This window comes from Arabidopsis thaliana, chromosome 4, assembly GCF_000001735.4.
Source record: "Arabidopsis thaliana chromosome 4, partial sequence".
Classification (NCBI taxonomy): Eukaryota; Viridiplantae; Streptophyta; class Magnoliopsida; order Brassicales; family Brassicaceae; genus Arabidopsis; species Arabidopsis thaliana.
The window spans coordinates 6132788-6145794 of NC_003075.7; the positions used below are offsets into that span (position 1 = coordinate 6132788).

General features: G+C 34.6%; 4 protein-coding genes across 9 annotated transcripts; 3 read left to right on the forward strand and 1 right to left on the reverse strand.

The window, feature by feature from the left end:
* The first annotated feature begins 49 nt into the window (after positions 1–49).
* RABG3A (RAB GTPase homolog G3A) lies at positions 50–2914 on the forward strand. 6 transcript variants are annotated; one of them, NM_001160745.1, is made up of 9 exons: positions 130–366; positions 460–486; positions 596–695; positions 786–932; positions 1021–1040; positions 1207–1219; positions 1501–1581; positions 1662–1807; positions 2106–2396. In NM_001160745.1, the coding sequence occupies exons 1-9, from the start codon at positions 314–316 to the stop codon at positions 2170–2172; spliced, it is 654 nt and encodes a 217-aa protein (NP_001154217.1). In that variant the 5' UTR covers positions 130–313; the 3' UTR covers positions 2173–2396. The 6 variants fall into 6 exon arrangements, with proteins under 6 accessions (NP_001190694.1, NP_001328831.1, NP_192710.1 ...); NM_001203765.1 differs by lacking the exon at positions 1207–1219 and having other exon boundaries at positions 50–366; positions 1506–1581; positions 2106–2413; NM_001340631.1 differs by lacking the exons at positions 1021–1040; positions 1207–1219 and adding an exon at positions 2721–2914 and having other exon boundaries at positions 63–366; positions 460–695; positions 2106–2226.
* Positions 2915–3456: 542 nt separating this feature from the next.
* On the forward strand, positions 3457–6924 carry RH39. The gene is made up of 9 exons (NM_179017.3): positions 3457–4061; positions 4330–4425; positions 4679–4867; positions 4964–5104; positions 5239–5379; positions 5531–5673; positions 5772–5901; positions 6012–6060; positions 6263–6924. The coding sequence occupies exons 1-9, from the start codon at positions 3546–3548 to the stop codon at positions 6721–6723; spliced, it is 1866 nt and encodes a 621-aa protein (NP_849348.1). The 5' UTR covers positions 3457–3545; the 3' UTR covers positions 6724–6924.
* Positions 6925–6929: 5 nt separating this feature from the next.
* AT4G09731 (uncharacterized protein) lies at positions 6930–7064 on the forward strand (the record flags this gene model as incomplete). Its single annotated transcript, NM_001125489.1, has 1 exon — positions 6930–7064. The coding sequence occupies one exon, from the start codon at positions 6930–6932 to the stop codon at positions 7062–7064; it is 135 nt and encodes a 44-aa protein (NP_001118961.1).
* Positions 7065–9918: 2854 nt separating this feature from the next.
* GH9B14 (glycosyl hydrolase 9B14) lies at positions 9919–12216 on the reverse strand (the record flags this gene model as incomplete). The annotated part of the gene is made up of 8 exons (NM_179018.1): positions 9919–10242; positions 10321–10487; positions 10588–10696; positions 10816–10968; positions 11067–11144; positions 11239–11439; positions 11677–11889; positions 12025–12216. The coding sequence occupies 8 exons, from the start codon at positions 12214–12216 to the stop codon at positions 9919–9921; spliced, it is 1437 nt and encodes a 478-aa protein (NP_849349.1).
* Between the last annotated feature and the right edge of the window lie 791 nt (positions 12217–13007).

Sequence of the window (13007 nt, forward strand, 5' to 3'; positions counted from 1 at the left end):
AATCCTAACTCTTCCAACTTACCCGAATACCCACTCCTAAATTCTGATTCTGTTTTTTTTTTTTTTTTAACACGGCAAATCAAAATTCTGATTCTGTTATTGTAGTAAAATCAGATTCATCTCTTTGGAAAAAAACGATAAGGGATCTCTCTCTAATTGGCGCTCCTTTACTAATTGCCCTTTAATTCCATCCATCTTCGGATTCTTTTCAAATCAACAAAAAAAGTACAAATCGGATCCCTACAATATCCTCTCCACTCTTCACAAATCCTTCTCCGAGATCTACAAACGCTGTTTCATTCTTCCGATTACAATGGCGACGAGAAGACGTACTTTGCTCAAGGTCATTGTCCTCGGTGACAGTGGGTATGGAAGATTCCGATCTCTAACTTCTTTCAATCTTTACGCGTTTTGTTCGATTTTGATTTTGATTTCTGATTTTCGATTTTCGATTTCTAGGGTTGGAAAAACCTCCTTGATGAATCAGTATCCTTTTCAATTGAACAATTCATTCGATTTGGGGTTAATTGGCTACAGATTCGTTTTCGTGTATTGATTATGTGATTATGTGAAGTCTTTAATTGGTGAATTTTAGATATGTGCATAAGAAGTTTAGTATGCAGTATAAAGCAACGATTGGTGCTGATTTTGTAACCAAGGAGCTTCAGATTGGGGAAAAGCTTGTTACTTTACAGGTTTGGGGCCTTTTTCTTTTGGTTTTGAAATTACTTTTCTTCGAGATTTGTGTGTTTTACTTTTTTTTTTTTTTTTTTTGTGGTTTTTAGATTTGGGATACTGCTGGACAAGAGAGATTCCAGAGTCTTGGTGCTGCTTTTTATAGAGGAGCTGATTGTTGTGCTTTGGTTTATGATGTTAATGTGTTGAGGTCTTTTGATAATCTCGAAACTTGGCATGAGGAGTTTCTTAAACAGGTTCGTATGACAATTTCCTTCTTTCTGTCACACTTTGTTTTGGTATGATCCATTTGTTATATGTTTTGCTTTGTGTGTTATGTTATAGGCATGGAACATAGGAATGTGGTAGTTTTTGTTTTAATAGGAATTGTTAGCTTTTGAGTATTTAGAGTCACAATCTTCAGATTTTTGGTTAACATTTCGTTTAAACAAAACCCAGAGTCAAACTCTCTTTTTTGATGATGTTGTGGGAAGAGTTTTTGATTATCGTCGTATGTCTTTTGGTTCTCAGGACTATAGCTGAAGTTTTGTTTTCCCGTGAGTAACAAGATGATTGAGCAATGGAACATGTTTTTTATGTTTGAATGATCATTTGCGTTTTTTTACCTAGCGGTTTACTGGTTAAGCCAAGTATATTACTAACTTGCTTTCGTGTTCATAACAGTTTTAGAATTCATGACTCTATAAACCCTGTTCTCTAATCAGTGTGTTTTCCTGCACTCACACTTTCAATCCTTTTAACAATGTATAACATGCTAACTTGTATTGACTCCCTTTTCCATGGCATCGTTTTGGGACTGTCCAGGCAAGTCCATCAGATCCAAAGACATTTCCGTTTATAGTGCTTGGAAACAAGATTGACGTAGATGGAGGGAGCAGTAGAGTGGTAAGAGGAAGATCAAGATATGTCTTCCATCGTGCTTTAACTCTTTTACTCAGTCTTGTTTAATTCCTCTCTAACTACAGGTCTCTGATAAGAAAGCAGCTGACTGGTGTGCTTCAAATGGTAACATACCCTATTTCGAGACATCAGCAAAAGATGACTTCAATGTCGATGAGGCATTCTTAACCATTGCCAAAACCGCCCTTGCTAACGAACATGAACAGGATATGTAAGTTTTCTTTTTGGTTTAGCTCTACTAAATGAGAGCTCGAAAGTGTCTAATTGTTAAACCGGAGAGTCTGAATATTGTAGAATCTCAATCTAAATCTGAATATGACGTTTAAATGTAGAAGGCAGATAGTGTAGCTTAAAGACAGTGACATTCTTACATGTCTATCTGCGATTTGTCTACTTCTGAATTCCAAACTCTTGTGTGATCCGAATTGGAAACTAAGAATGCATTAAAAATAACCGCTGAATACTTATACAGTATGTACCTCATACACAATGGCTTGGGTTAATTGCAGATACTTCCAAGGCATACCAGATGCAGTGACTGAAAACGAGCCAAAAGGCGGTGGTTGCGCTTGCTGAACCACAGATTTGAGGATTCAATGACATTCGTTTTTTTGATGCATTCATTTGAAGGTTGGTGTACTCTTGAGTTGCAGAACGATAAGCTTGTAGAAGCAATTTTTTGTCATTCCATCATATATTAATTGATTGGAGAAGTCTGTGTATGATCAATCGATTCTGCTGGATACAAATTTTATTTTTGTAAGAAGAACCATTATTGCTCTTAATCCCTATGGCGATATAAAGTTGCATGCTACACTATTTCAGTTTGGTTTGACTCAACTGTCGGATATGTTACTACATCTATAGTTAGACCATATGTTCATTTTGCATGTATAGTTTTTTTCATAGAAATATTGTAAAACTTTGAAGTCAAACTTTAACCTAGATCATGTGATATTTTAAAAAACTTTGTGAATGTAATACACTCGAATAGCTATTCAGGTGACAAAACCTAAACAGAGATTGTCTTAAACAATTCAGAGAGGATATAGCATGGTCGTCTATTTTCTTTAGTTCTCAGGCTGTATTATTACCCGGACGTGATCTGATTCTAGCTGCTACAGTGTACTATCTCCAACCTGGAGGCTACATCCCTGCAGAAGAAGGTGGTGGACTCAGTGAATCTGCAATTATACTTTCAATGCAATCATTACAGCTTTGAAGAACTAAGAGAGATATCATTGTCCTTGCTTTTCTTTTGCTATAGCCTAAGTGGTTATTGCCTATTGGTCATGTTGGTGGGTATTGTACTATTGGGTATTGTACTATTGTTCACTCAAGTATATGTATATGACCATAAAAAAAAAAAAATGGTTATTGCCTATTGGTCAGTTTTTTCTTTTAAGTTTGACCCAAATCTTTCCATAAATTGTGATAAAACTTAATTCATAAAATATATAAAATATATTTTATATGTCTTTTAAATAGAAGTATTATTAGTTAATCATGCAGTGTATCATTCATCCAGTGTATTATATGTTTTTTAAATAAAAGTATTATTAAAAAAAATGTCATTTTACGAGACATGGTTATATGGTAGGACGGGTTTCGATCGATATTAATACACAACGATATACTAGAGATAAAATTGTTGAATTAACAATCGAAATACAATTATACGATCTTAAATACTAAACAAAAAATTAAAATTTAAAAATTAGTTTAAAAAATCGACCGGTATATCCAAATTCAAACATAAGTTTTACCTTAATGGGCCAACATATGGGCCTTAAAAGGCTTTGGATCTGTTACTATTACACTCCACTTGCAAAAACCTATCTTCTTCTTCTTCTTCGCTGAACAACAAACAACGCTTCACAAAACCTTCCGATAAACCTCACAACCCTCTTCCTCCTCACACTACAGTAAGAAAAACACGCGCGAAAGCTATGGTAGGAGCTTCAAGAACAATCCTATCCCTATCTCTATCATCTTCCCTCTTCACCTTCTCCAAAATCCCTCACGTTTTTCCATTTCTCCGCCTCCACAAACCCAGATTCCACCACGCGTTTCGTCCTCTTTACTCCGCCGCCGCAACAACTTCTTCTCCGACGACGGAGACTAATGTTACAGATCCGGATCAATTGAAACATACGATCTTACTAGAGAGGCTTAGGCTTCGACATTTGAAAGAATCAGCGAAACCACCACAACAGAGACCAAGTAGTGTTGTTGGTGTAGAGGAAGAGAGTAGTATTAGGAAGAAGAGTAAGAAGTTAGTTGAGAATTTTCAGGAATTGGGTTTAAGTGAAGAAGTTATGGGAGCTTTACAAGAGTTGAATATTGAGGTTCCTACTGAGATTCAGTGTATCGGAATACCTGCGGTTATGGAACGTAAGAGCGTTGTATTGGGTTCGCATACCGGTTCTGGCAAGACTCTTGCTTACTTGTTGCCTATTGTTCAGGTGCTTAGTGAGGTTTTATAGTTGAATGTTGCAGTTTACATTAGTCTTTGGCTCTTGAATTGCTTGTTTGCTAGTGATACATTTTGATTCTATAAGAAAGTGAAACAATTTAGTACTAATTCTATTGATTATATGCATCCATGTTGATATCAAGAGCACTTGATTTGGTTTGTTTTATAATGTGTATAGCTCACTTGGTTTGTTTTGTTCATTCTTTCGAGTAATGTATGACATGGCGGTTTAAGTTGTGTTGATTTGATTTTTGCAGCTGATGAGAGAAGATGAAGCAAACCTTGGTAAAAAAACAAAGCCTAGACGTCCCAGGACTGTTGTTCTTTGTCCTACAAGAGAACTATCTGAGCAGGTTTGTCTTCACCAAGATTAGTTTCGTTGTTTAGTTCGACTATAGTAACAATATGACTCTGCTGTTTCGGGGAAAAGGAAAAGTTGGAATCTTTACTTTAGCATAAAGTTTTGGTTACTTTCTTATAGGATGATGATAAAATTGGAGAATGTTTTAATATGTGATTATAGAATTTTTTACCAGTTTGTTATATCATAAATGTTTGTAGACAGAGAAATGGCGAAAGAAAAACTAATTAAGGAATCTGCATTAGGTTTACCGTGTGGCGAAGTCCATAAGTCATCACGCGAGGTTTAGATCTATATTGGTTAGTGGTGGTTCTCGGATAAGACCCCAGGAGGATTCTTTGAACAATGCAATAGATATGGTTGTTGGAACCCCTGGTAGGATTCTTCAGCATATCGAAGAAGGAAACATGGTGTATGGAGATATCGCATATTTGGTACGCACTACTTTGGGATCTTGACTTTATGTTCCATGATTCTTATGGTTTTAGGATCAACATTAAATTAAGGGCAATGCGAATCTCTTTACTCAGGTATTGGATGAGGCAGATACTATGTTTGATCGTGGCTTTGGTCCCGAAATTCGTAAATTCCTTGCCCCACTGAATCAACGTGCGTTGAAAACAAATGACCAAGGATTTCAAACCGTCTTAGTGACTGCTACTATGACAATGGTATGCACATGTTCATTGGGCTCAATATTACACACTTGCACCATTCTTTGCTATTATCATGATTTATAAATTTGTTGCTCCATGCATCTTGAACTTCAGATATTAAGGTAGTGAATGAAATTGTGAGTTTTCAGGCTGTTCAGAAGTTAGTCGATGAGGAGTTTCAAGGGATAGAGCATTTGCGTACATCAACACTGCATAAAAAGATAGCAAACGCTCGCCATGACTTCATCAAGCTTTCAGGTGGTGAAGATAAGCTAGAAGCACTTCTACAGGTAAACTACATCATTCAGTCTCTGATTTTTGAAGGCAATCAGAAATGTTAGGGTTCCTGTTTGGGTGCAAACATGTCCGAGTTACATGCACATTCTTTCTGGTATGCTCCTGCTGTACTTATACATTATTTTTGCTTGGATGAGAATGCAGGTTCTTGAACCTAGCCTAGCCAAAGGGAGCAAGGTGATGGTCTTCTGTAACACTTTGAACTCCAGTCGCGCTGTTGATCACTATCTTTCTGAAAACCAGATCTCCACTGTAAATTATCACGGTGAAGTTCCAGCAGAACAAAGGTGGGATTAAAACAGCTTAGCCTTAAACGTGATCCATTTCTTGAGGAATGCAGTGCTTAGTATTAACGTGTAAAATTGGTTTGCACTCATCTATCCAGGGTTGAGAATTTGAAAAAGTTCAAGGACGAAGAAGGAGACTGTCCCACGCTAGTGTGCACGGATTTGGCTGCAAGGGGTCTGGACCTCGACGTTGATCATGTAGTCATGTTTGATTTCCCAAAGAACTCGGTAAGTATCTTGGTCAAATGTTCCTGCCTATAATCTTTATTCTTTCTTCTCTTAACTCGTTGATCCACTCTTCTTGACACCTTAATTTTATTTAAACTTGAATTCCTTAGATTGACTACCTTCATCGCACTGGAAGAACAGCTCGGATGGGTGCTAAAGGTTTGTTTCATACCTCTAGATTATCACTTGTTAAGTTCTCGTATTTCAGATGGTTTCGGCTAGGGTGGCGTACCAAGTTTTCAGATTTTTTTGTTTATGGACTATAGAAACAGAATGACATTAATATTGTCCGCTTTTGGTTATACTCATTGCTTCGGTTATGGTTTGAGGCGCTGAAAGTGCTGACATTGCCTCTTTACAGGAAAAGTGACAAGTCTAGTGAGCAGGAAGGACCAAATGTTAGCAGCACGAATCGAAGAAGCAATGAGAAACAACGAGAGCTTAGAATCACTCACGACTGATAATGTGAGGAGAGACGCCGCAAGAACCCATATCACTCAAGAGAAAGGAAGAAGCGTTAAGCAGATCAGAGAAGTGAGCAAGCAACGAAACTCCAGAGACAAACCATCATCATCATCTCCTCCTGCAAGATCGACAGGTGGGAAGACACCCGTGAGAAAGTCAAGTTCAAGTTCGTTTTCGAAACCAAGAAAAGCATCATCTCCTCCAGAGAAATCTTCAAAGCCAAAAAGAAAAATATTAAAAACGGTTGGATCCAGATCGATTGCTGCGAGGGGGAAGACGGGTTCAGATAGAAGACCAGGAAAGAAACTAAGTGTTGTTGGTTTCCGGGGCAAGTCTTCTTCGGCAAGAGCCTCTTGATTTACATTTTGGCAAGTTAACGTCAGTGGTGAAAGTGAATTATGTTCGGGTTATGATTACAGAAGCGTTAGTAATGATAGAAGAAGTTCACTTTTGAAACTCATAAACTATCAGAAAAGTCTGTATATGACATCTATGGTTATGGAGTGGAGAAATAATTTGTTTATCTGTTTAAATTAATGCTGTGAAGTGTTCAATGGTAAGACATGATTAGGGGAGAGTTTGTTAAGTGTCCTCGAGTTATAGGGGACAGTCCCTGGACCCTAGTGGATGTGAGGCATAACCATACGATCAGAGGGGTGGTTGACGGCTACGGCACTCTTAGAGTTTCTGGAGGTTGAGGATTGTCTATGCCGCTCTATTTGATGTACAATATAATTAATGGAGAACCGTCTACTTTGATTGGGTAAGTAGTTTCTACCAGCTTCTAATTGCATTGCTGCAGTTTGGATCATATTAGAGAAATATTTCTACCAGTTTCTGGAGGTTGAGCATTCCAAACTCATCTAGTAGATTAGAGAAAGTGGCTATTAATGCACCATCAAGACTAACTCTACATAGTCAGTTTCAAACGCCTCACAATCAATCCTTCTTGTAATGATAATCTTCATAGCCCAAATTATTTCATCTTCGAGTGAAAGGGGGTGGGAGACCTCCAAAGACACTTTGAACCAAGAAGTACCGTTTGTTCATTTCCGTGAAAACACCACCTTCCATAGAAATCTTAGAGAATGAGTTGGACTTACCAAAGTTTCCCTAATAACACCGGATTCAGTGGATCTCTTCGCTTATGAATTGCTCACTTGTTGTGTTGTAATTTTGATATCATATTGTGGTTTTCATCCAAAATTAAACTCTATTCTGCCTCATTTTTTTTATTATCATCATTTTAGTAATTTTCACCTCAAAACAAAAACAAAAAATAAAAATAGATAATCATATATATGAAAGTTGGCCAACTCTCTTCATAAGATTGACACATCATCACTTTAGCATTTGCTATGTCTCTATTAAATAATTAATGTAAGCTCTTCAACTTTTAATTTATAGGTTAATGATTTTTTTTGTAATCCAAACTCAAAATATGAGTGTATAATAGTCGTGGATTACTTAATGATTTGAGTAAATTATTCTCTTAAATAGATATTTATATAATAAATCTCTGAGGGTGAAAAATACGTAAAGAGTTCCATCATCAAATTTTTAGGTTTCTAGAATCCAACACTACCCTCTCTTAAATTGGTTTAAGACAAACATTATTTATGAATTATATGTATGATGCATTGTTGAGAATGTTATTAGGAAAAAATATTTTTAATACTAAAAGTAATTGTTTATTGCATGAGTGAACGATTAGATAAATAAAATTTATATTTAAATTAAACAATACAAAAAAATCCAAAAAAAACGCGGCGTAGCGCGGGTGATCATCTAGTTATTTATAAAAACTAAAAACTAAAAAAATGTCGTTCAAGGTTTTGCAAAAAATAAAATCTACACCAAAAAACAAAACAAATTCCAAAAAACTAAAAATCAATGAATCATTCATGGCCTTAGTTAGCATTTATAAGAGAATCCAATTTTTACTCATCTCTACATTATATTTTTCGGGAGTTTTGGGCTTGTGCCGGCCCAATATGAAAGTATTTTTCTTAACCTTTTTGTGTTGTTGTGACAAAATCTAAACTTTATTTTATTTTATTTTCTCAAAGCTTTCTAGTCTCGTTAGATCTGCAAAAAATCACCCGCTCCAAGAAAGAGAAAATGATCTGAATTGAATGCTCTTAATCCTCCAAAAAATCCTCCTCAAGAAAGAGAAAATATTGTTTGAATCTAGTGAAATAGAGAATGTAAGTGTTTATTTTCTTCGAAAAGAATCAAAATAACCGAGAAATTGATTTCTAATTGTTATTTTTGTTTTGTTTTGTTCTAGAGATCAAAATAATAAAACAATTTAAGAGATATTATCAAAGAATCAGAGTGATTAGAGATTACAAAAATGCCCCTATTCTCCCTCATGGTTTTGACGTTAATACTCTACTGATCCCAATGTTTCAAAGTCATCTCCAATCTAATTGCTACTAGGGAGAAATTTTGGTTGAGTTTATTGTATCGGATGGAACATATCCCGCTAAGATTAACTCTGATACCTACAACAACTTAGAGGCTGACAATGATAGAGACCGACGACTCTTTCTTACCGATTTAAAAATGGGTGAGTTGGAGGTTTTGTACATTTTTAAAACTTAGAACTTGATTGAAGACCTTTAGATTTGCGTATTTCAAGAGTGTTTTGGAAAACCGCAAAATATCACCAATCACACATTTGTTTTGTAAATTGTATTTTTTTAAGAAAACAAATAAAAGTCTATTTGCGTTTTCTTTATCAGATAATAACTCTTGAAACGCGCTTCTTAAACTATTTAATAATTAATTGTTTTTCTACTTTTGTACAGTAAAAGATCTACAAATTAATAATGTTTGTACCGTGAAATTTTCTCAATTTATAGAAGTATTGATTTATCGATAAATTAATAATTATTAATTCATAGAGAGATTTGGTTAATTTTGTAAAATTTTAATACTTTTATGTGTGGAAAGAATTTTTTTCATTATAATCAACATATTTTTTAGAACCAGTTACAAGTAAAAGAAAATATTTTGTTTAAAAACAACAAATATGTTTTTTAAATAGTGAAATATCGAAAATGAATACTTATCAAAAATATTTTAATGTAAATATTAGAAAATAACAGTTCTAAAGTCATATTTCACTAATTCTTTCTTACACATATGGGTAAGTAAGGTAAAAGTTTTCCTCAAAAATAATAATTTGTAGATATATATATATATATATATATATATATATATATAAATATAGATTTATATTCAAACTAATATAACGTAAAGGTTCAGTCAAAATGAAAATTAATCTCATATAGTACTAAATACATAGAAGGGAAGTACTAGAGTCTAGCTTGAAAACATAATTAAGTAGTTTTCATTTTAGCTAAGCTATACAATTCAACTATATGTAGTGTGTGTATGTATGTATACATAAATAAAATGTATTTAAAGCAAATGATACATCCCCGATTGTTTATTCAAATTCATAGTCTTGAGAGTTGTTGATGAATAGTCATTCTTCCTTTGCTAATATTTGTTTCTCCACAACCAAATCTAAACGTAGCTTTGTTAGGAAGAACTGATCAGAGCAGCGACTGACCCAATAAAGGCGGCATTGATGTAAGTTGTGGGCTCTGCATGAGAATAATCTGTTCTTTTGTCGCTATACTGGTCGGATGAATTTGGTCCGCCCACAATTGCGCCGGTATGCACATTCGGGTTTGGTGTATCAAAATTGTAGTATGAAAATCCTCCATTACAGTCGATTTTCTCTGGTTTAGATTGGATTGACGGTAATGACGAGCCTCTATGATGAGGTTGTGTAGGATACTTTGTTCCAAATCCAACCATGTAAGACATTTTCAATGGATTATTTCCAAGAATGTAATCAACCTGAATATCAAACCGGTTGGTTAAAAACATGGTATTGGTATATAGAACCAGACTAGCGGGATAATTTAATTTCTTTACCTGTGACTTGGCAAAATTTCGAATTTGAGATACGGTGAACTGAGTCGACCCACACTGGATTGAACCAACCCCGGCTTTGGTTAGAGTTTTTGAGTAATAGAATAATATAGTTGTAGCCGTTGTTACATACTGTAAGTTGCTACTGTCTCTAATAAACAAAATGCCACCTGAATAAACAAAAATCACAAACAAATGTTAACCATAAAACCAACACCAAAGAGAACAGAAAAAAAAAAACTCAAAACAATTTAACTAGTGAATATTTACCAGGAGTTGGCTTAATTTGTTGAGAGCTACTTCCTGGCATCAATGCACAGACGAATGATTCAACATCGGTCTTAAATTTTTCCAAGTCATTTGCCCCGTTGTAAAACTCCTTAATTAAAATAAGAAAATAACAAGAAATATGAATTTAGATCAACTTGATGTTATAGATTAAAAACATAATGTATAATTTAGCGAAATTGGTTTAGTTATAATGCTATATATACTAACCGATGCGAGTAAAGCTTGAACGCCGGCGAATTTGTTGTCCCAACTAAATTCATTGATGGCTTTGCTCCAATCTTTGTTGCTTATAACATAATTTAAGTAACTCTTTTCCCCTGTTGCTTTGTATAACCAAGCCGCAGCCCACAAAAGTTCATCCTATTTTTATCCCAAAATATTTTAAAACATAAAATGTCTTGTTAAGTAACTCATTTACGTCAACGTGAAAATATATCTATGTATATCAGTTTGATTACCTGGTAGCCTGAGTGTGAGCAGTAGAAGGGGCAAGAAGCTTGGTAAGAACCTCTGTACTTATCAGCAAATTCAAATAGCTACCACAAAATAGATAATTTATACGTTACCTTATGATTGAACTGATGTAATGATATTTATAGACTTAATTAATTAATATGAATTTACACTCACGGATTTAGCATTGTTTAGTAATTTGGATGAATATGTAGAATCAACCAGTTTGAAAACAAGTGAGGCCGCGGCAAGAGCGGCTGCGGCTTCACCTGCGGCTTCGGAACCGGGGGAAGAGGAAGAGATACTATAGAGAGTTCTAGGTGTGTCCATATCTTCTGGTCTCTCCCAACAACTATGATCTGAATTTCCATCTCCTACCTATTTACATCCATTACCAAAACAGAACCAAAAATAATTAATTGAATTTCGATAGTGAATTTGTTGAATATTGTAGAAGTATATAGTATATAAGATACGAGATATATACTATTTGGGACATTTAACATGAAATGAAATATTTGAATAATTCTCTATACTAGTATACCTCAAAACAAACCAAAATGTGACAGTTCGGCTTGGTTTAGACGTGTAAACCGAGGGGAAAAGTTAGTTTACCTGTGTATATAGCATGTTGGTCGACGTATGAGCACGGAGGATAAAATTAGTTCCCCATTTGATAGTAGACCGGAGATAACCAAGCTGGTTAACGAAAGTAATCTCATTCTGGTATTCAAGTGCAGCCCAACTCAACAAGGTTGTGGTAAATGACATTGGCCACACAAATTTTACATTGTCACCAGCATCGTAATATCCTCCAATCAAATTCACCTGAGAAATCAAACACCCGAAAATTTGGTTAAGTCTATAAGAGATAACATAATGCCAAAACTTATGAAATAAGGTTCCATTTCGGAAGACATATATGCATAGATATAGAGATGTTTATGAATATAGTCGGTTTACATTAGCTGATGCACCGTCAGACAGGCCAGAATCAGCTCGCCATTTAACCCTTTGATTAGTCGGGAGTTTACCAGATCTTTGGCCTTCAAAGAACAAAATTGATTTGTTCAGTGCATCTCCATAGTCAAGAGCTTCCAAGCTTTCGAAAGCCAAGAACATCCCAATTAACATTACAACCAAGAGTTTGCCCATTTTTTATTACTAGACTGTTTTTAGAAATGTTTCTCTTTCGAAATGGGTTTTTAAGTGTTGCTTGATTTTGCATGAAATGTGTTTTAGAGGGTATTTATAGATACCCCATGCAAGTAAAGTTGGGTACGTAAATTCATTGCATGAGATGTTTCACGTAATTTTAGGGTAACTTTGGATGTACTGTTATTATGTTCTCTAACAAAAATTAAGTTTAGATGATAACGGAATTACAATAAAATATTTTTGATATAGCAAGTTGTAGTTATTCACATCGTATCTTTTTTTTTCTAACCACCATACTTTATTTTTTTCTCTTCCATCTCTGAACGTTTATAAATCGTTACTTAATGAAGGAGTTGTAATATATTCCATTATAAAGGCTGTTTTGGCTCATTTACAGCAAAACAAAACAAATATTGAATCACACTACTTAATTTTTGTAAATGGTTATTTATTGTTATCGTTGTTTTTTTTAAAACTAATAAACAATATGTAAAACCTATATCAATTTAAATCGGCTTCTTAAGAAACAAATACTTTACGTCATGTAATTTCCATAAATTTGGAAGGTCTGACGCAAATATATTGCTGTAGTAATGTAAAAATACTTCGTAATTAACGATCCAAAGTTGTGTATAGTTATGCATCTGAAAACTTGACTTTAAAATATATGAAAATATGAGAAGATTTTTTTTATTACTTTTTTTTTGTAGAATGTAAAATTTATTGATAAAAGAAGATAGTGTTACTATGAATGCGACATGAAATATGAATGTTTGAAAGTTTCGAAA